Below are 22887 nucleotides of genomic sequence, written 5' to 3'. Positions count from 1 at the left end.
GGGCTCTCTGCTCGGCGGTAAGCCTGCTTCTCCCTCTCCCACTCCCCCTGCTTGTGTTCCCTCTCCCGCTGTGTCTCTCTCTGTCAAATAAATAAAATCTTAAAAAAAAAAAAAAAGGAATGTATATGGCACAAATTCTAAATATAATGTTAGGAAATTGAATCAATCAACATATCAAAAACAGATAAATTGTGACCACTACAGTTAATCCTGAGATAATCCAAGGATGGAATAACTTTGGAAGACTATTTAATAAAGTTTGCCATATTAACAAATAGGGGGAAAAAATGATCATCTCAAAAATATAGGAAAATTATTTCATAAAATTCTAACACCTATTTATGAATAAAAACTCAGAAAATTGATAATAAAAGGGAACTTTTTTAACCTGATTATCTGATATAGGCTAGTTACCAGAATCCTAATAACAGTAGCAGTAATAATAACAATAACAAGGCACCTAGCTGTCTCAGTCAGTAGAGCATGTGACTCCAGGTCTCAGGGTCATGAGTTCAAGCCCCATGTTGGGTGTAGAGCTTACTTAATAATAATAATAATAACAACAGTAGCCAATATTTGCCAGGTATACCTCTAATATATATGTATACACACACACACACATATAGTGCATATAAATATATATATAATCATTTGGTTCTCACAATAACTCTATGAGATGGGTACTATTATTATTCCCCTCTTAAAGAGAGAAAGATGAGAAATAGGGTAAGTGGCCTGCCCAAAGTCACACAGTGAGAACCAGGATTGAACCAAGCAGTATGCTCCACTGTGCCCCTCCTAACCATGATGGTGTATGACCTTTCATGTCAGGCATGATTAGAATGCCCACTCTCATCACCGTTTCTATTCAGCATTGTTTTAGAGATCAAAAAATAAATAAGTAGGGGCACCTGGGTGGCTCAGTCGTTAAGCATCTGCCTTCGGCTCAGGTCATGATCCCGGGGTCCTGGGATCGAGCCCTGCATCGGGCTCCCTGCTCGGCGGGAAGCCTGCTTCTCCCTCCCCCATTCCCCATGCTTGTGTTCCCTCTTTCTCTCTGTTTCTCTCTGTCAAATAAATAAATAAAATCTTAAAAAAAAAAAAAGTAAGTAAAAGACATAAAAATACATTGGGGTTAGAAAGCAAGGACAAACTGTCAATATTGCAGATGATCTAAATATCAACATATGAGTCAAGAAATTCTACTGAAAAATGATCAGCATCACTTCTCTATACACCAGCAACAATTCAAAGTGATGACTTAATAGGCATTTGTCTTTTGACCCAGTAATCTCACAAACAGATATTGACTAAATATGAAATGACCCATGCACAAGGTTATTCATTTTGGCATTATTTGTATTACCATAAAATTGCAAAGACCCCAAATTTTCACCACTGTGATTTTCTGGTGCATTCACACAAAGAAATACTATGCACTTCTGAAAAAAAAAAAAAAAGAAGGAGGAGGAGGAGGAAGAGGAGTAGGAGGAGGGGGAGGAAGAAGAAGAGGAAAAGAAAGATCTTTAAAGACATGAAGTGATGTCCAGGATCTACTGGTGGAAAAGTAAGCTGTGAACAGTCGGGATAGAACTCTACCATTTGTATAAGGGGTGAGGGAATACAAATATATATATACGAGTTTGTTTATATGGCAGAGAGAATCACTGAAAGGGCACATAACAAATAAAAGTGATTAGCCCAGGGCAAGGGAAGGAAAGGGTGGAGCAGACTGGGATGAAACCAAGCCTCTGAATGTACATTGTTTTACAGTTTTGAATTTGGAAACACGCAACTTTTATATAATCTTAAAATTGAATTTTAATCTTTTTAAATTTTACTCTTTATAACTTAGAGGCACCAGGTGGCTCAGTCGCTTAAGCATTCAACTCTTGATTTCGGCTCAGGTCATGATCTCAGGGTCAGGAGATTGAGCCCTGTGCTGGGCTCTATACTCGGTGCAGAGTCTGCTTGAGATTCTCTCTCTCCTTCTGCCCCTCCCCTGCTCTCTCTCTCTCTCTAAATAAATAAGATCTTAAAAAAAGCAACTTAGCATTAAAATTATTTTTTTTACATGATTCTATTCTTAGCTACAAAATAATCATCAAGTACCTGGGAAGAATTTGAGTAAAAAATGTTGAAAGGTCAAATAAAACCTATATGAAGAAAACATTAAGACTTTATTGAAACACATAAAAGAAGACCTAAATTGATGGGGAGATACACCATGCTGATTTTGAGAAGACCAAAGGATGACAATTCTCACCTCAAAAACCTAGAAATTGAGTCCAATTCCAATTAAAATCTCAACAGGGGGGCACATGGGTGGCTCAGTCTGTTAAGTGTCTGCCTTCAGCTCAGGTCATGATCCCAGAGTCCTGGGATCCAGTCCCGCATTAGGCTCCTTGCTCCATAGGAGTCTGCTTCTCCATTTGCCCCTCTTCCCACTCATTCTCTCAATCTCTCTCTCTCTCTCAAATAAATAAATAAAATCTTGAAAAAAAAAGATATTAAGTAAATATGGTGCTCACTTCAGCAGCATGTATAATGAAACTGGGATGATAAAGGGGAGATTAATATGGCCCTGAGAAAGAATGACAACAAAATTAAAACCATTTAGATAACATGATCACATGATATCAGCTAGAAATCAAGAAAAAAAAGTAACCAAAAAATCCCCAACTACCTGGAAATTAAACAAAATCTTTCTAAATAATCTAAGGGTCGAAGAAGAAATCAAAATGGAAATTAAGAGGTATTTTAAACTGAATGAGAATAAAGGTACAACTTATCAAAACTAATAAAGCGGGACACCTGGGTGGCTCAGTTGGTTAAGCCTCTGCCTTCAGCTCAGGTCACCACCCCAGGGTCCTGAGATCGAGTCCCACATCGGGCTCCCTGCTCAGTGGGGAGCCTGTTTCTCCCTCTGCCTGCTGCTCCCCCTGCTTGTGCTCTCTCTCTCTAACAAATAAATAAAATCTTAAAAAAAAAAAAAAGAAATTCTTTAAAAAGAACAAAAAATGAAAACTAGTAAAGCTACACTTAAAGAAAATTTAGGGGGAAAATGAAAACAATGGTTTAAGCCTCCATCTCAAGAAGCTAAGAAAACAACAACAAATCAGACCTAAGGGAAGTAGTAGGAAGGAAATAATAAAGGTAAGAACAGAATCACTATACACCAACAACAAGACAGAAGAAACAGAAATTAAGGAGTCGATGCCATTTACAATTGCACCCAAAACCATAAGATACCTAGGAATAAATCTAACCAAAGAGGCAAAGGATCTGTACTCAGAAAACTGCAGAATACTCATGAAAGAAATCAAGGAAGACACAAACAAATGGAAAAACGTTCCATGCTCATGGATTGGAAGAACAAATATTGTGAAGATGTCAATGCTACCTAGAGCAATCTACACATTTAATGCAATCCCTATCAAAATGCCATCAACTTTTTCCTTTTTTTTTTCTTTTTCCATCAACTTTTTTCAAAGAAATGGAACAAATGATCCTAAAATTTGTATGGAACCAGAAAAGACCCCGCATAGCCAGAGGAATGTTGAAAAAGAAAAGCAAAACTTGTGGCATCACAATTCCGGACTTCAGGCTCTATTACAAAGCTGTAATCATCAAGACAGTATGGTACTGGCACAAAAACAGACACATAGATCAATGGAACAGAATAGAGAGTCCAGTAATGGACCCTCAATTCTGTGATCAACTAATCTTCGACAAAGCAGGAAAGAACGTTCAGTGGAAAAAAGACAGTCTCTTCAACAAATGGTGGTGGGAAAATTGGACAGCCACATGCAGAAGAATGAAACTGGACCATTTCCTTACACCACACACAAAAATAGACTCAAAATGGATGAAAGACCTCAATGTGAGACAGGAATCCATCAAAATCCTTGAGGAGAACACAGGCAGCAACCTCTTCCACTTCAGCCACAGCAACTTCTTCCTAGAAACATCGCCAAGGGCAAGGGAAGCAAGGGCAAAAATGAACTATTAGGACTTCATCAAGATAAAAAGCTTTTGGGGCGCCTGGGTGGCTCAGTCGTTAAGCATCTGCCTTCGGCTCAGGTCATGATCCCGGGGTCCTGGGATCGAGCCCCGTGTTGGGCTCCCTGCTCAGCGGGAAGCCTGCTTCTCCCTCTCCCACTCCCCCTGCTTGTGTTCCCTCTCTCGCTGTCTCTCTGTCAAATAAATAAATAAAATCTTAAAAACAAAAAGATAAAAAGTTTTTGCACAGCAAAGGAAACAGTCCACAAAACCAAAGACAACTGGCAGAATGGGAAAAGATATTTGCAAATGACGTATCAGATAAAGGGCTAGTATTCAAAATCTATAAAGAATTTATCAAACTCAGCACCCAAAGAACAAATAATCCAATCAAGAAATAGGCAGAAGACATGAACAGACATTTCTGCAAAGAAGACATCCAAATGGCCAACAGACACATGAAAAAGTGCTCAACATCACTTGGCATCAGGGAAATACAAATCAAAACCTCAATGAGATACCACCTCACACCAGTCAGAATGGCTAAAATGAACAAGTCAGGAAATGACAGATGTTGGCGGGGATGCAGAGAAAGGGGAACCCTCCTACACTGTTGGTGGGAATGCAAGCTGGTGCAGCCACTCTGGAAAGCAGTATGGAGGTTCCTCAGAAAGTTGAAAATAGAGCTACCCTACGATCCAGCAATTACACTATTGGGTATTTACCCCAAAGATACAAATGTAGTGATCCGAGGGGGTACGCGCACCCCAATGTTTACAGCAGCAATGTCCACAATAGCCAAACTATGGAAAGAGCCTAGATGTCCATCAACAAATGAACGGATAAAGAAGATGTGGTATATATACAATGGAATATTATGCAGCCATCAAAAAAATGAAATCTTGCCATTTGCAACAACGTGGATAGAACTAGAGGGTATTAGGATAAGTGAAAGAAGTCAATCAGAGAAAGACAAGTATCATATTATCTCACTGATATGAGGAATTTGAGAAACAAGGCAGAGGATCATAGGGAAAGGGACGGAAAAATGAAACAAGACGAAACCAGAGAGGGAGACAAACCATAAGAGACTCTTAATCTCAGGAAACAAACTGAGGGTTGCTGGAGTGGTGGGGGGTGGGAAGGATGGGGTGGCTGGGTGATAGACACTGGGGAGGGTATGTGCTATGGTGAGCACTATGAATTGTGTAAGACTGATGAATCACAGACCCGTTTCCCTGAAACAAGTAATACATTATCTGTTAATAAAAAAACATTTTTTTTAAAAAGAACAGAAATCAATAATAACAATAAGTAAATAAAAATAGAGAAAATTAACAGAGCTAAAAGGTCTATGAAAAAAATAATAAGATGAATCAACCCCTAGCAAGGGGTCACAAAAAAAAGGGAGAAAGCACAAATTACCATTATCAAGGAAGGAAAAAGAGAACAGCATTACAGACACTACAGCCATCAAAAGAAGAGGATATTCTGAGCAAAGTACACGAACATATTTGATAATTTGGATAAAATGAAGTAAAAGTGACAACTGTTAACATCTTTTGTTAGTATTGGGTATAATATTATCTTCTTTTTTGTAGGTTTAAGATATTTTTGAATTTTAAAACTTTTATATTTGTTTAATTTATCTTATTTTATTTTATTTTATCTTATTTTATTTATTTGACACAGAGAGAGAGCACAAGCAGGGGGGAGTGGCAGGCAGAGGGAGAGGGACAAGCAGACTCCCCGCTGATCAAGGAACCCAATGTGGGGCTCGATCCCAGGACCCTGGGATCATGGCCTGAGCCGAAGGCAGCTGCTTAACCGACTGAGCCACCCAGGCACCCCAAATTTTAAAGCTTTTAAAGAGCAAGGTATAGGACACAATGTATAAGATTCTTTTTTGTTTGTTAACATATTTTGTATAAATGCATAGACCATTTCTGGAAGGATATACAAGAAAACTGTTCATGATGGTTGTCACAGGAACTGGGAACATGGGGCCAGAGGGAGACTTACTTTTTTTCTAAAACCTCTTTAAACTGATTTAATTTTTGTATTTACTATGTGTGTGTATTAATTTTTTTTAATCTCAGAAAATTAGTTAATAAGAAAATGATAAAATACAAGAAGAGTTTTGCTGAGATCTGCCTTCCCTGCTCTGTAGCCCAGAGCCAGGCTCCCACACTTCCGTCAAGTGCTGTCTCCAACTTTCTCCCACCCTTCCTTCACCCACAGGTCCCTACCACAGGTGGGCAGAAACTAGAAATCCAGGCTGAAGTCAAGGAGCAGCTGATTCAAGAGGGCAGAGAGAAGGAGGGAAGTAGACTAAGAGGTGGTGGGCAGGCCTAAGAAAATAAAGTCGTAGGTCAAAGGCTGAGATACAGGCCAAGTGAAGAAGGGACCCAGAGAAAATGGATCATGGATCCATGGCATGAGGCTGATGCAGATTTGGGAACAAGGAAAACCCAGTTGTTTCCCACTCTCATTTTTTTTTTTTAAGATTTTATTTATTTATTTGACAGAGACAGGCACCGCGAGAGAGGGAACACAAGCAGGGGGAGTGGGAGAGGGAGAAGCAGGCTCCCAGCTAAGCAGGGAGCCCAATGCGGGGCTCAATTCCAGGACCCTGCGATCATGACCTGAGCCGAAGGCAGATGCTTAACGACTGAGCCACCCAGGCACCCCAGTTGTTTCCCACTCTCTTATTTCTCGTGTACCAATATCCCTAGGATCTAGAACTCAGGCCAGTATTTCAAGATTATTAGTATTGATTGGTATTATCAATTTTCCCTTATAGTCCCCCATTTCAAACATGCAGTCCTGTTTTCCTCATAAATCATCTAAATGTCAAGAAAATTTCAATTCTTTGACATCTAAATTATATCACCCATGCTTCCTTTTACAAGCAGTAGCAGAAATAAAAAAACCTTTGTCATTTGGTTCGGAAGATATGGTTGTTGAAGTCATTTGGTTTTATCACAGGGATTTTTGTGGATTGGCCTAAATCCTTAGCCACCACTTATAACTCATTCAAAGATCAAAGCAATCAACTTTAAAGTGGACTTAAGTTGGAAAACAACTTATTTTTAGGTTGGATTCAACCTCAACTCATGAATCAGCACTTTCTTTTTTTTTTTTTTTTTTTTAAAGATTTTATTTATTTATTTGACAGAGAGATAGACAGAAGAGCACAAGCAGAGGGAATGGCAGAGGAAGAGGGAGAAGCAGGCTCTGCACTGAGCAGGGAACCCGATGCGGGACTCGATCCCAGGACCCTGAGATCATGACCTGAGCCGAAGGCAGACGCTTAACCATCTGAGCCACCCAGGCGCCCTGAATCAGCACTTTCAACTGAGTTTATATAGGCACAGTTTTGCTTTAAACTCAATTTTAACAAATATTTCCAATAGCTAATTTTCTGGTAATTCCTATTTCTTTAACTTAGGGGAAAAAATCCATAGATGTTTCCTCAGATTTTTAAAGGTCTCAGAGGAAAAAAAAAAATTAAACTTCCTAGACAAGTGGACAAAGAATACAAACAGGCAAATTACAGAAAGGATATAAATGGTAATTAAACATGACAGGATGCTCAACTTACTAGTTATCAGGAAAATGTTAATTAAATATGACACTATTTTCACCATCTGACTGGAAAAGATGAAAAAGAATAGTAATATCTAATTAGTGATGGCAAAGTTGCAAGAAAACCATATCCTGTCGGATGGAATATAATTAATACAGCAGTTTTTTGGAGGGCGGTTTGTGAGGACATTGAAGTAATTGGCATTTTATGTAAATTTTGGATTACTCAAAATTAAAATACGGTGACATCAAAATATTAATGAAGTCTCATTTTATGAAGAAACGTTGAAATAATGTAAATTGCCTGATTTAAAATTCTTTCAAAATAGCATAATCATAAAGGTCAAATAAATTATAGATGGCATTTGCACTGCATCCGTCCCATGGCAGGGCTACTCAAGCTAGCTAACAGAAATACCGTCGCTGGTCAAGTGAGCCTTGAACTACAGATTCAATAATAAAGTAAGATACTTAAAATACTCTATCAAAAATTTCTAATGTACATTTCTTTGGTCCTAGTAATTCCATGACTAGGAATCTATGTTACTAATATTCTCACATAAGTGTGCAAAGATAAATATGCCCCAGAATGTGCCCAAAGCCTTCTGAAAATGCCCATCAATGGAGGATTGTATATTTCTACCATGAAACACCACACAGTCTTGGAAAAGGACAAGGTACTTCTTTAGGTATGCTAACAGAAAAAAATGTTCACAATATAGTAAGTGCAAAAAAAATTAAAGAATTAAAGATTCTATTTTTGTAAACAAACATGCACAGTCCCAAACAGAAAGAATTCAAATGCAAAGGAAGCTATTTATAGTGGTTATCTCTGGGGAGTAGAGGTTGGAGGAAGAGAGAGGGAATTTTCACTTTAAAAATTTTAAAAACTATACTAGCTAGTTTGTAGGTGTTAGGCAAATTCTAAGCACTTCATTCAATTATCCTAAGGACCCTATAAGCTAAATGCTGTTATTATTCCCATTATCAACAGTTGAGGAAACATATCCAAAGAGACAAAATTAGGGCCTCCTGGTTGGCTCAGTCGGTGGAGCATGCGGCTCTTGATCTCGAGGTTGTGAGTTCAAGCCCCACATTGGGTGTAGAGATTACTTAAAAAAAAAAAACAGACTAAATCATTTGCCCAAGGTCACATACATAGTGCATTTGAAGCCAAGATTTGAATAGAAATAATCTGTATTAAGCAACACTCAACTGCCTGCTAATAGTTTCCCATGTATGTAAGTATGATCGGCTTTTTAAATAAACATATGAATTTTGTCTTTTAAAAATACAAATCTACAGGCACCTGGCTGGTTCAGTCAGTGGAGTGCCTGACTTTTGATCTCCGGGTCGTGACTTTCAGCCCCATGTTGGGTATAGAGAATACTTAAAAAAAAAAAAAAAAAAAAGCAAATCTGGGGGGAAAAATTCAGCCACGTTTTTGATTTTGACACCTATCACTGTGGTAGGCAGGATATGCCCCTGCCAAAGATGCCCCATATCTAATCTCCAGAGTATGTGACCTTACATAGGAAAAGGGCCTTTGCAGGTGTGATTAAAGATCTTGAAATAGGGAGATGATCAGATTAACTGGGTGGGCCCAATGTAATCACAAGGGTCCTTGGGAAGGAAAGGAGGAGGCAAGAGGGGCAGAGTCAGAGAAGATGTGACCACAGAAACCGTATCAGAGCAAGAAAGGTTGGACATGCCATCATCACGGGTTTGGAAGATGGAGGAAGAGGCCAGAAGCCAAGGGATGCAGGCGCCTCTAGAAGCTGGAAGGGGCAAGGAAACAGAGTCTCCCCTTGAGCATCCAGAACGAAGGCAGTCCTACCCACATCTTGAATTTAGCCAGATGAGACTTCTGAACTCCAGAAATATAAGACAGGGCGCCTGGGTGGCTCAGTTGGTTAAGCGACTGCCTTCGGCTCAGGTCATGATCCTGGAGTCCCGGGATCGAGTCCCGCATCGGGCTCCCTGCTCGGCAGGGAGTCTGCTTCTCCCTCTGACCCTCCTCCCTCTCATGCTCTCTGTCTCTCATTCTCTCTCTCTCAAAAAAAAAAAAAGTTAAAAAAAAAAGAAATATAAGACAATAGGCAAGGCACTGATCTATGCAGCTTTACAATTACTATAAATAATAAAAGTACCTATTTATTCATGACAACAGAAAAAAAAAAGAAATATAAGACAATAAATTGTTATTATTTAAGCTGCTACATTTGTGGTAGTTTGTTACAGGAGCATTAGGAAACCACTACAATCATTAATTACTAATGTAGTCATGATACACTCTGTTTCTAAGATTACAGGGATTCCCCTACATGGAAAGTTTGTATTTTGCTATGGGCTGAACTATGCCCTCCTGACCTCCCCCAAATCCATATGCTGAAGTCCTAAACCCCAGAACCTCTGAGTGTGACTGCACTGGGAGAAAGGACCTTTATATATTTATTTTTGAAGGTAGGCCCCACGCCCAATGTGGGGCTTGAACTCATGAACCTGAGATCAAGAGTCACATGCTCTACCAACAGAGCCAGCCAGGCCCCCCATGGAGAAAGGACCTTTAAAGGGGTGATTAGGATAAATTGGTCATATGGGTGGGCGCTAATCCATTCTGACTGGTATTCTTTTTTTTTTTTAAGATTTTATTTATTTATTTGAGAGAGAATGAAAGAGAGAGAGAGCATTAGAGGGGGAAGGGTCAGAGGGAGAAGCAGACTCCCGGCTGAACAGGGAGCCCGATGCGGGACTCGATCCCGGGACTCCAGGATCATGACCTGAGCCGAAGGCAGTTGCCCAACCAACTGAGCCACCCAGGTGCCCTCTGACTGGTATTCTTAGAAGAGGAGGAAATTTGGACACCTGGAGAGACACCAGAGGACAGGTCCTGTGAGGACAGAGTGGGGTGGCCATCTGCAAGCCAAGGGGAGAGGCCTCAAAAGAAACCAACCTTGTCAGCACCTTGAACCTGAACTAGCCTCCAGTACTGTGAGAAGGTCCATTCCTGGTGTTTCAGTCGTCCAGTCTGTAGTATTCTGTTATGGCAGACCTAGCACACTCGTGCAGATTTATATGATGTATTCCTCTAGAGCTGCTTATAACTACCCTAAGTATAAAAATACTAGGAAGTTCTAGAACTTACTCCCTGTGCTCTTATATGAATTTAGAGCCATGAAAATATAATTTGAGTACAGTGATTTTATTTGTTATTTTAAACAATATTCCTGCGTCAGAAAATGTATTTTCATTCATTTTAACAAACATACTAAGTGCCTACCAGGTATCTGATGTTGAAAATGGAAGGATTAATAAGAAGTGGTCCCTGTGTTTGAAAAACCATCTTCAAAGTATCAGTCTGGTAGTGTGACCAGACTTGGTGTAAGGTTTTTTCTGCCTCTGGAATAAACCATTGATCAGAAACCTGAACTCTGTTAGGACCAGACTTATAATTTAGAAGGATCTGTTTTAGAATTTACCTTGTCCCACTCCCTAAGAGTTCTCTCAAATAATTCATAAAACTATTTACGGAGCTATGTACCAGGCATTGCTCTAGGTGGGTGCCAAAGACCCATTGGTAAGCAAAGCAAAGTCGTTACCATAATGGAGCTTACATTCTAGTGATGGAGACAGACAATAAGTGAACAATTAACATAGACTATATCATGTGGTGAAAAGCGTTATGGGAGATCCGGTCTTCCAGGGTAAGGAAGGAGGGGGTGATTTTTTTATATGATGGTCAGAGAAACACTCTCTAATAAGGCAGTTTCAGCAGAGACCTGAATGAAAAGCAAATCATGGAGACATCTGGGAAAATACATTCTTAACAAAGGGAATAGCAAGTGCAAAGGCCCTGAGGTGGAAGCATGCTTGGTTTGTTCAAGAAACAGCAAGGAGGCCAGTCTGCCTGAAGTAGAGTAGGCAAGAGGGGAAAGTGGCTGAAGATCACTACAAGACTTGGATTTTTACTCTACGTGAGATAGGAAGCCAGTGAAGGGCTTAAAGCAGACAATGTGACCTGATATCTGTCTTGAAGGGCTGATTCTGGCTACTGTGATGAGAACACACTATTGTGGGGCAAGGGCAGAAAAAGTGAGACCAGTTAGAAGGCTAATTCAATAATCTGGTGAGAGGTTGTTGTTGGTTGGACCAGAGTTGGAATTGGTGAGAAGCGTTCTGTATTAGTTATCTACTGTTGCACAACAAATGATCCCCAAATTTACTAGCTTAAAACAACAAACATTTATTGTCTCACACAGTTTCTGAGGTTCAGGAATGTGGGAGTGGGTGGTTCTGGCTCAGAGTCTGTCTCTCCTGAGGTTCAGTCAAGACGTTATGTGGGTCTGCATCGTCTGAGGCCTTGACAGAGGCTCTAGGGCCCACATTCAAGAAAGCTCATGCATATGGCAGCTTATGAAAGGCCTCAGTTCCTCATCACACGGGCCTCTCCACAGGACTGCCTCGAGGCACAGCAGCGGCTTCCCCCAGAGCAAGTGATGAGAGAAAGGGGGAAAGGAGAAAAGTCAGACGTCATAGTGTCATTTATAACCTTACCTCAAAAGTAACACACCATCACTCCTGCCAGATTGCACTGGTCACACACCTGACCGAGTACAGTGTGGGAGGGGATTACACAAGAGCGTGAATATTGGGAGGTGGGCATCTTTAGGAACCATCTTGGAGGCTGCGAACCACTGTTCAGATTCTGGTTTTGTTGATGGATTATATCTAGCGTGTTCGAGAAAGAAAGGGAGCAAGGCTATCTGTGGGATTTAGGCCGTTTTTTTTGGTTTATTTTTTTTTTGCAGGAGGGAAGATCAGGAGCTATTTTTGGACATGCTACATTTGAGAGCCTATTAGAAATAAATCAAGTGGAGATGTCAAGGGAACAGCCAGATAAATATCTGAGTGTGGGGTTTCTGGGGAGATGGGCCAGCTGAAGATATCAATTTGGGACTGCAGTGTATGGTGGCATTTAAAGCCAGAGCCTGGATCCAATCCCCCAGGAGTCAAGCACAGACAGACAAGAGAACAGGCACTAGAGATAACCCCTGGCCCCCAACATTTAGATTTGGAGAGAAGAGGAGGAGCCAGCAAGGAGGCCCAGAAGGAGCCAGTGAGGCAGGAGGAGAACCAAGAGCTCGGTGCTCCTGGAAGCCAGGGGAAGAAAATGTCCCCTCCACGTTCAGTGCTGCTGAGAGGTCAAGGAAACAAGAGTAACACAGTTCCGGTCCTCTGCCAGGACTGCCACCAAGGGTGACCCAGATTCTAGAGACCTACTGCCAGGGTGCACCATGTGAGTAGGGGAGGACCTTCAGATGAGCAAAACTTTGGGGGGATCTTGGGAATATGATAAGGAGGAATGGGAAAAAACCAAACCCAGTCAAACATCAATACTGAACAACAGCAAATAGTGATTACGAGTTGATTATGTATTATGTGCGGCGCTAAATACTGCTCATGTGTCAGGGCACTGAGTGCCCAAGTGACCACGTGGAATAACCGTGTTTTCCCCCAGGTATGAGGAGGAAGTGGGCTCACAGAGGGAGTCAGGGTCAGCCTGTGGTCACACAGCTGGGTAGAGGCAGCAGGGATTCAAATTCTGGCCACTGACCCCTAACCCCTGAGCCCCTCTCTCGGCCCAGGGCACCCCTGTTCTGCTGTAGAGACGCCTTCTGAGGGATCCCTTAAGGACCAAGGAGGAGAAGGGGGCCAAACAATATCGTTGTCTGGAGTTTTCTCCTCTACCAGAGACCTGGATGCTGTAGGAAATCTAAAAAGTGAAACACAGGAGCATTTGAACTTGCCAGGTGATTTCATTCAGTATATCAGTGCTGCTCCTGGCTAGAGGCCACCAGCCAGTCCTGAGACTGCAGCTCTCACACTGCAATTTTATTTTATTTTATTTTTTAAAGATTTTATTTGTTTACGTGAGAGAGAGCAAGAGTGAAAGAGAGCACGGCTGGGGCACCTCGGTGGCTCAGTTGGTTAAGCGACTGCCTTCGGCTCAGGTCACGGTCCTGGAGTCCCGGGATCGAGTCCCACGTAGGGCTCCCTGCTCAGCGGGGAGTCTGCTTCTCCCTCTGACCCTCCCCCCTCTCATGCTCTCTATCTCGTTCTCTCTCTCAAATAAATAAATAAAATCTTTTAAAAAAATAAAATAAAACAACAGAAGAGGGGCACCTGGGTGGCTCAGTTGGTTAAGCGACTGCCTTCGGCTCAGGTCATGATCCTGGAGTCCCTGGATCGAGTCCCGCATCGGGCTCCCTGCTGAGCAGAGAGCCCCACGCGGGGCTCGATCCCAGGACTCAGAGATTATGACCTGAACGGAAGGTAGACGCTTAAATGACTGAGCCACCCAGGCACCCCTCAAACTACAATTTTAAAGGTCCCACTTTATTACCTATTTTCCCAGGATCAGGACTCCCACAAGTATTATCCCCAAGCCACTGCTGCCCCACCCCCACTCCTATATCCTAGCAGGGGGCAGGGGTGTGGGAGGTGTCTGGGGCAAGCAAGAAACTGTACTCAGAACACAAGCAAGGCCAATGTTCCTTGCCAGGTTTTGTGGAAGTCAATTAGAAAATCACATGGTCTGTCAATGAATATTTATCACTTAGACATAAGCTTTGTGGTAGTTACTACAATGCTTAGAAAGTAAAATGGATCCTGACATGAAAATGAAACGTGTTATATAGCAGTTTACTTTATTTTTAAGATTTTATTTGTAAGTAATCTCAATACCCAACGTGATATAGAGTCACCCCAAGATCAAGAGTCAGCTGCTCCACTGACTGAGCCAGCCAGGCTCCCCTACAGCAGTTTACTTCATAACTGTGCAGAAACATGTCTATTTTACAATTAAATAAGTAAGGAGTGCCTGGACTGATTTTTATTCAATGAAAAGTGGACAGTCTTTCCCCAACATGGTTGTTTTTAAACCACTAATGCATTTTATAAGTACTTGCTATAAAGAGGTTAACGAAATAAGATGTATGCAATATCAGGAATTGAAGGCAATCAGTCTAGACTTCCAACTGCTTAAGGAAGCACAACCAAACCAAACCTACTCTCTGCCTTAGAAAAACTATTACGTGCTATAATTTAAACAACAGAATGTCTTTTAAGAGTGTTGATTATCAAAGATCCACCCAGAATGTGTCTTTGAGAATAAGATTAATGTACTTGATTTTTCCACTCTCAGTGCTTAGTCCTGGCAATGTCCGTAATTAGCTGTGGAACCCTGGAAAGTCACATCCATCCTGAACCTCACTTGTGAAATGGGGATAATATTGGTTATTTCAGAAGGATATTGTAACAATAAAATGAGAACGCATATATAAAAGTATTTGATATTAACTCCTAATAAAATAAAAATTTCTAACATAGCTTCTAGTTTTCAATTTTTATACTCAAGGTAAATAATTATTAAGGAGTTTAGTTAAAGGGAATCCTTTTAAGAGACACATACTGAAGTAGTTTAGCATGAAGCAATGTAACAACTGAGATTTGCTTCCAACTAATCCAGTGGGAACAGTGGCTTGGTGTAGAGATTTTGGCCACATTTTGAGTCTCATTGAAGCCAAGAGATAGGTACATGGGAGTTTGTTAAAAACCATTGTTTGCTTTTTATTCTTTTTAAATTTTATTTATTTATTTATTTATTTATTTATTTATTAAAGATTTTATTTATTTATTTGACAGAGAGAGACACAGCGAGAGAGGGAACACAAGCGGGGGAGTGGGAGAGGGAGAAGCAGGCTTCCCGCGAAGCAGGGAGCCCGATGTGGGGCTCGATCCCAGGACCCTGGGACCATGACCTGAGCCGAAGGCAGATGCTTAACAACTGAGCCACCCAGGCATCACTTATTTTTTATTTTTAAAGATTTTATTTATTTATTTGTCAGAGAGAGAGAGCACAAGCTGGGGGAGCGGCAGGCAGAGGGAGAAGCGGGCCCCCCCCCCCCATGGCAGCTACTTCACCGACTGAGTCACCCAGGCACCCCTGCTTTTTATTTGAAATTTTGATATTGTGAAAGCAAAAAGCACAGGGGAAACTGGAGGGCAATTTGTATTTAGCCCATGTACTACCTGATTAAGGCTACTTCTGAGCAAACCTTGATATTAAAAAGAAATGGGGGCACCTGGGTGGCTCAGTCAGTTGAGCATCTGCCTTCGGCTCAGGTCATGATCCCAGGGTCCTGGGATCGAGCCCCACATCGGGCTCCTTGCTCAGCAGGGAGCCTGCTTCTCCTCCCTCTGCCTGCCATTCCCCCTGCTTGTGCTCTCTCTCTCTCTCTGACAAATGAATAAATAAAATCCTTTAAAAAAAAAAAATAGAAAAAGAAAAGGTAGCAATTTTGCCCAAATGCATGAGAGTTCACGGATTTGAGAATTTGATTATGTTTTCAAATAACCTTTTAATTTATTTTTAACTAAAGGAAAGTCATTTTAATTAAATGTTATAAGAAAAAATTAAATTTATGCAATTTAAGATTATTAATGGAATCGACACATCAACCTGGAATCTTAAACACTTGGAGATCTTTCCCAAGAGAAATTTTGGGATATGTTAACAATTTTCTGTCTTGAAGTACATAATAACATATCAATATTTCAAATGATGATATGCTGGATATTTCTGTGACAAAATCTATCACTAATTAAAGGGAACTGAGCAGTAAGTACATAACGTGCTCCCTTCCTTACCTTGAAGATGGGAGTTCTCAAGGAACTCTTCATGAGACTCTTTGGCTTCTCCAGGTTTTGTTGATCGATACTCACTCCTCAGAGAGATCTTCCACCATCTAAAGATTACCTGTGATTGAATAGAAGGGGATAGGAATTAAAACTGATTCCAATACCAACAGCTACAGTTTGGTCTGGGATTTTGAAAGATCACTGCAGTAGGCACATAAGGCTATGCGTCAAACATCATATGTAACTTTGCAATCTGGTGTCACATCACGTTAGAAATGAGGTCTGTGCATCAGTGAACATTCTCCTCAGAGATTAGGGTCACAAAACCAAAGTGCTGGAAGGAATCTTAAAAATCTATCAAGTCAATTGATGTTAAAATCACACAGACCCAAATGGCTATCTGTCTCTTGAGGGTCTCTGAGCATAGGCATGCTCTAACTCGCTCCACTCTCTGCCTTCGTTCCTGCCTACAGGGCAGACACGATGCGTGGATACTTTCCTCACAGAGAAAGACAGTTACATGGCCAGCACCAGGGAAAGCACCATTACGCTTTGTCTGATGCATGTAAGCGTCATTACACAGGACACTTCTTGGTCATGGATCTGCCGCTAGTCCGTTTGACTTCTATGAGCCTGTTGGTTTATCAGGAGCAAACCTCATTTCCATGGTTATGGACTGCATGTAAGTTCTATGTTGATTTCACAGCAGTGTCAACTCCTGGCCTGGCTGAGGAGCCCCCTGAAGCTTATCCAATTTATCTCACGCTCTTCAACCTGTCATGGAACTGGGTAGTTAACTGAGATGACAAAGCCTCCACCAACTTGACAAGCAAACCAGATTCTTTCCACACTTAGATGAGGGCTACAGGGGAAGAGATGGGTAAGGGGACAGTGCAGAGAAACTGGTTGGCTTCCATTCTCGCTAGCATCACCTTGTAAGGTTACAATTATGGTCAGGAAGGCTCCGCCCAAGGCAACATTGTTAAGCAAGTGAAACTTGCTGTGGGCCCTCCCCTTGTTTACAGTTTCCTCTCCCCCGTCCCCACCCACCCATCACTCCCTGGGGTCCTCACAGGTCCTGGGTATGCCTTTTTGGGCCACTGCCCTGTTACCTACCAGCTCTTTGCCCCTGTCCCTAGACCCTTCCTTTTTTTTTTTTTTTTAAGATTATTTATTTATTTATTTATTTGACAGAGAAAGCACAAGCAGGCGGAGTAGCAGGGAAAGGGAGAGGGAGAAGCAGGCTTCCCGCTGAGCAGGGAGCCCGACTCGGGGCTCGATCCCAGGATCCCGGGATCATGACCCAAGCTGAAGGCAGACGCTTAACCAACTGAGACACCGAGGCACCCCCTGGGCCCTTCTTGGTGTTGTTGAGGAACCCCTCCCCCACAGGCTTTGAACTGCCAGACCACCTCATGGCTCCTCACTCCTTTCTCCCTGCTTGCAGGCCTGGGCTTCAGCCAGCGTTCCTCTCCTTGTAGAGATGCCTCCCTGTGTCCTGTCGTCTCCTGAGGCCCTTCTCCCACCCTTCTCCCCTTCCCTGATATCTGAAAGATAACTGAACTCTCAGGGCCGTGGAGACTTTTTATACCATCCTACCTAGCACCCTGCCCAACAGAAGGTAGGTCCTTTAAAGGGTTACTTTTCATATAGGTTTTGTGCTGATCGCTATAGAATATGTAAGTTACAAAACCCTAAAGTCTCAAAATTATGGTAGCTGATTCCTTTCAGCAAATCCGTTAACCTGCCACTTTGGATTTTCCTGAGCAGGAGCCTCACCAAAATTGTCCTCTCAAACATCTTTCTACCCCATCTCCACAGAGGTGAGGGCATTTTAGTCCCTATGGCTGCCATAACAAAAGACTAAGGGCTGAAACAACAGAATTTATTTATTCACAGTTCTGGAAGCTGGAAGGTCAAGATCAAGCTGTCGACAGGTTTGGTGTCCAGGAGGCCTCTCTCCTGGGCTGGCAGATGGCCACCTTCTCAATGAAGCCTCTCACATGGGTTTTCCTCTGTGCGTGTGCACCCCTGATGTCTGTCTCTTCTTATAAGGACACTGGTCATATTGAATTAGGGCCCCACCTTTATGACCTCATTTAACCTTAATGTCCTATTCAAAGCCCCTATCTCCAAATATAGTCACCCTGGGGGCTAGTGCTTCGACATAGGAATCTTAGGGGGACACAATTTAGTCCCTAGCAGAATTATCTGTTACTGTATCTATATGATACACAGGGGCATCAGTAGAAAGAGCACGAATTCTGGAGAGAGGCAGAACTTTGCTATTTAATCGCTGTATACTTCAATTTCCCTTTTTCTTCCCTTTCTATTAGACATCATTGAAATTAACATTAAATATGATAAATATTTCTTTTCTATTGAATAAAGATGCCAGGCAATCTGAATCTAATGCTATGTTCTTTATATCACATGATCTAGAACTTTTAGAACTAATTGGAAAGTCAGAAATAATTTAGTCTGCCTCTTGCAACTCATACAGAAGAGCAAAAAGTTTCCAAGAGGTTAAGTTAGAAGTGGTGGGTTGTCTCTCGCTACGACCAAACCGCCAGAGGTATGTTACAATGAAAGCAAGTCTTGGGTTGAATTCTGCCGCAAGAAAGGCACAGCAAGCAGGCACCACAAGAGTCCATACTACCTTTCTGGAAGCTCAATGGAGTCCCCTCCTCGCCGTGCACTTGGGCACACTGCGGGAACCTTCACTGGAAAGTTTCTCTCTGGGGCAGGTGCGCCTATATTACAATGACGTAATCAGCTACTCTTCTAGCCAGATCAAGCCACAAAATCCTTGGGCTAGTGGAGGATTCCGGAACAAACGGAGTTCTAGACCGGGCACTACTCCAGCAACGTTGTTACCGAGCTGATTTCTTACGTTGTTCAAAAAAAGTCAGAGAGATGTACACAACTGTCGAATCACGATATTGATATCGTATTCCTGAAACTAATATAACACTGTGCACTAACTATACTGGAATTAAAATAAAATAAATGTTTTAAAAGGCAGAGAAACACATCTACAATCTTATTGTCTCATATCTTGCACGTTACTCGTTTCATCAGTGAAAAATTATTTCCGACATTCATTAGACTAATTAATTAACCCTCCGGTACAGATTTAGTAGGCAATATTTGAAGTGCTTGCAATAGTGGCCTCTAGAGGAAGGATCCTCAGGGCAAAGACTCAAGTTAACTTGCACACAGATAAGCATCCTACTGGCTCTCTGAGGTATTTAAAGTAAATTACTGAGAATATAACACTTGCCTAAGGAAAGATGACTGGTTAGAACCGGAACCCAAGCCTCCTTACTTCTAACTCATAAACACAGGGTTTGTTGTGAGGCACAAAGCTTTCTTCAAGTATGATTTTTATGCTACAGGTCAGCAGATCACCTCTACAGAGCAGAGCACAGAAGTCAGAATCACTACTTAGCCTCGTCAAGACGCAATTATGCTCCATATACTAAATAAAATAGAAAATTATATTAGATATTCTCTACCACCTACCGTCTCTCAGAGTGGTAAAGTTGTGTTTTTGTGTTTTTGGGTTTTTTTTTAAGTGACAAAGCCTAGTATTGGTAAGGACAAGGAAAAATAAAAGCCCTTAATAATCACTGAGAAGGGCATGCACTGGTTTGGCAATACTCATCAAAAACCTTAAGTTCATTCCTACTTTTTGATCCAAACATTCTCCTTGTTAAGAATTTATCCTCAGGAATTTATTAGAAATGCTTATAACATGAAGGATAGTTGAAAGACAGGCAGGCAGGGAAAAGCCCACCCCCCCCCCCAAGAGGAAACCACCCTTAAAAGGATTTTACACCACCCGGGAAGGAGCCCTCTACCCTTTCCCACATGATAGGTAGATGACAAAAACCTGATTGGATGACTGGCACAAAGAGGGTTAATCAGATTAAAACAGCCTACAACAAAGAGCCCATAAAAACCCCTAGATCGGGCGCCTGGGTGGCTCAGTCGTTAAGCATCTGCCTTTGGCTCAGGTCATGATCCCAGGGTCCTGGGATCGAGTCCCACATAGGGCTCCCTGCTCGGCAGGAAGCCTGCTTCTCCCTCTCCCACTCCCCCTGCTTGTGTTCCTGCTCTCGCTATCTCTCTCTCTGTCAAATAAATAAATAAAAATCTTTAAAAAAAACAAAAACAAAAAACCCCTAGATCTTGGGGCACCTGGGTGGCTCAGTCCGTTAAGCATCTATCTGCCTTCAGCTCAGGTCATGATGCCAGGGTCCTGGGCTCGAGCCCCACATTGGGTTCCTTGCTCAGCAGAGAGCCCGCTTCTCCCTCTCCCTCTGCAGCTCCCCTTGCTTGTGCTCGCACTCGCTGTCTCTCTCTGTCAAATAAATAAAATCATTAAACAAAAACAAAAACAAAAATACCTAGATCTAAATGCCAAATCGGCAACCCTCTCAGGTCCCCTCCCTCTTCAGGAGTTTTGTACTATCGCTCAATAAACTTTACTATCACTCAATAAGCTTTGCTTTGCTGCCCACCACTGTTCGTCTGTCTGGTCTACCTCTTCATTCTTCTAAGCAGTATGACCAAGAACCGTGGGCAGTAAAGGAGAAGAAATCCTGTAACATTTTGATATAAGAATGTCATAGGTTAATTATGACAATGAAAAATCAGAACTGACCTAAGGGTTTGAAAGTTGGGTCTAATTAAATAATTATGGCACATTTAGATGATGGAATACTTTGCAGCCAATAAAAGAATATGTGAAAAAATAACATAGAACAATGTTAATGATCATTTGTGAAAAGGCTCAAAAGTATATACACCACTAATCCAAATATTGAAAGGAAAATATATATGCAGAGGGAAGGAGCATCAGTGTAGCAGTAAATACAATTGTTTCACATGACAGAAATAGCTTGAAGGAAGCTGAGCTAAGAGGTATCCCCCAAATATTTGTGAAGTGGTTGCAACTATTTTGGTATTATCTCATCTTAAATCAAGTCATATATTCATATATAGTTATTCATATAGAGTTATTGTTACATATTTATCTCTATTTTGAAAACCTTGAAGTCCATAAATACTGTTTTAAACATCGTTCTTATTTCTTTTGAGACAGAGGGTGCACTCAGGCGCAAGTTGGGGGGAGGTGCAGAGGGAAAGAATCTCAAGCAGACTCCCCACTGAGCACTGAGCCCACGCAGGGCTCATCCCAGGACCCTGAGATCATGACCTGAGCTGAAATCAAGAGTCGGAGGCTCAACAGACTGAACCACCCAGGCGCTCCAAACATCTTGTTCTTATTAACTGTGAATGTTTTGTTAATGAACATGCCTACAAGAAAAGCTACAGAAGAGCTGGCACCGTTTTTGCAAGACTGTTGAAATTTGGCTGGAACATGGGCTTTGCCGTGCTGGCCCCAGGTCTCCTGAATCTCCCAAACGCCTGTGAGCAGTACACGACTCTTTTTATGAAAGGAGAAACTGACCCTAGACAGCTTAGAGACCTTGCGTCTGCTCTGGCCGCGGTGGCATCTGCTGACCTTCCCCAGTCTAGTTCTCATGCATTGCTTCATACCTGCTCCAGGAAGGATGGACAGTGAACCTCGTTAGAAGGTACATATCGTTATTTGGTAGCTTAGTAGAAATCACGTGACTATTGGTAGACTTCTTTAAAATTTTTATTTATATTTAGCGTATTTTTAGATTTCTTATATATTTCCAGTAAATCGTTGTAATAAACTTGGAAATTGAGTTTACTTTTAAAGAGAGGTCAAAGGTTTCTCATTAATCCCCAGGCACCTCTTCTTCATAATTTATAAAGGCAAGATGATGAGGCATTTCTTGTTCACCTGGCAAAGGTCCCTAAACGTTAGGTCCTTTCCGCCATTGGGCCAGCAACTCACTAGGCAGCCCTTGAGGGGACACTGGGAAAGAAATGGGCCCACCGGGGCATCTCAGCATGTGAGAATATTTGGACAATGCACAACCCTGTCCTCACCCCCTGGTTGAGATTTTGCTAATCCCACTACTGCCCTAACTGACAAACCCTGCCACTGGGACCAAAAGCAGAGAGTCTGTGATTAGACAGGTCTGGGTTTAAAACCTGTTCTCTTTTACCTTGGGCAAATGTCTTCATCTCTTTTGGCCTCAGTTTCATCTCCAAAATGGAAATAATGATCATGCCCCCCTCACCGACTCGTGGATGGATGACATGAGATAAATCCAAAGCACCCAGCCCGATGCCAGATATGAAGTGCACCCCAAAGAGGGAGGTCCTTGCCTCTTTCTTTCTCCCTTCCCCTCTTGTTCACCTGCTGACCAGTCCATCATATCCCTAAGAGCCAACTCAGCCCCAAATACAAATATCTCTTTCCTCAACAACTATCTAACAATATTTGGTTCTTGACCATATTCTTGATTGTATTCTTCAAAGACATTTATTTCAGCTTTTCACTCTGACATGGTGTTTGATTTTTTTTTTTTAAAGATTTTATTTATTTATTTGAGAGAGAGAGCGCATGAGAGGGGGGAGGGTCAGAGGGAGAAGCAGATTCCCTGCCGAGCAGGGAGCCCGATGCGGGACTCGATCCAGGGACTCCAGGAT

General features: G+C 41.8%; 1 protein-coding gene across 1 annotated transcript in view; it reads right to left on the bottom strand.

The window, feature by feature from the left end:
- Positions 1-22887, bottom strand: part of FBXO36 (F-box protein 36) — a 95969-nt gene that overhangs the window by 20996 nt on the left and 52086 nt on the right. The window contains exon 2 of the mRNA XM_021682992.2: positions 16300-16408. Coding sequence (XP_021538667.1) covers positions 16300-16408 — 109 coding nt within the window. The remainder of the gene's footprint in view (positions 1-16299; positions 16409-22887) is intronic.

The sequence above is a fragment of the Neomonachus schauinslandi genome, chromosome 3 (genome assembly GCF_002201575.2).
Source record: "Neomonachus schauinslandi chromosome 3, ASM220157v2, whole genome shotgun sequence".
In the NCBI taxonomy this organism is placed as follows: Eukaryota; Metazoa; Chordata; class Mammalia; order Carnivora; family Phocidae; genus Neomonachus; species Neomonachus schauinslandi.
The sequence above is the reverse complement of the archived record's forward strand: the minus strand, read 5'-3'. Positions and strand labels throughout refer to the sequence as shown.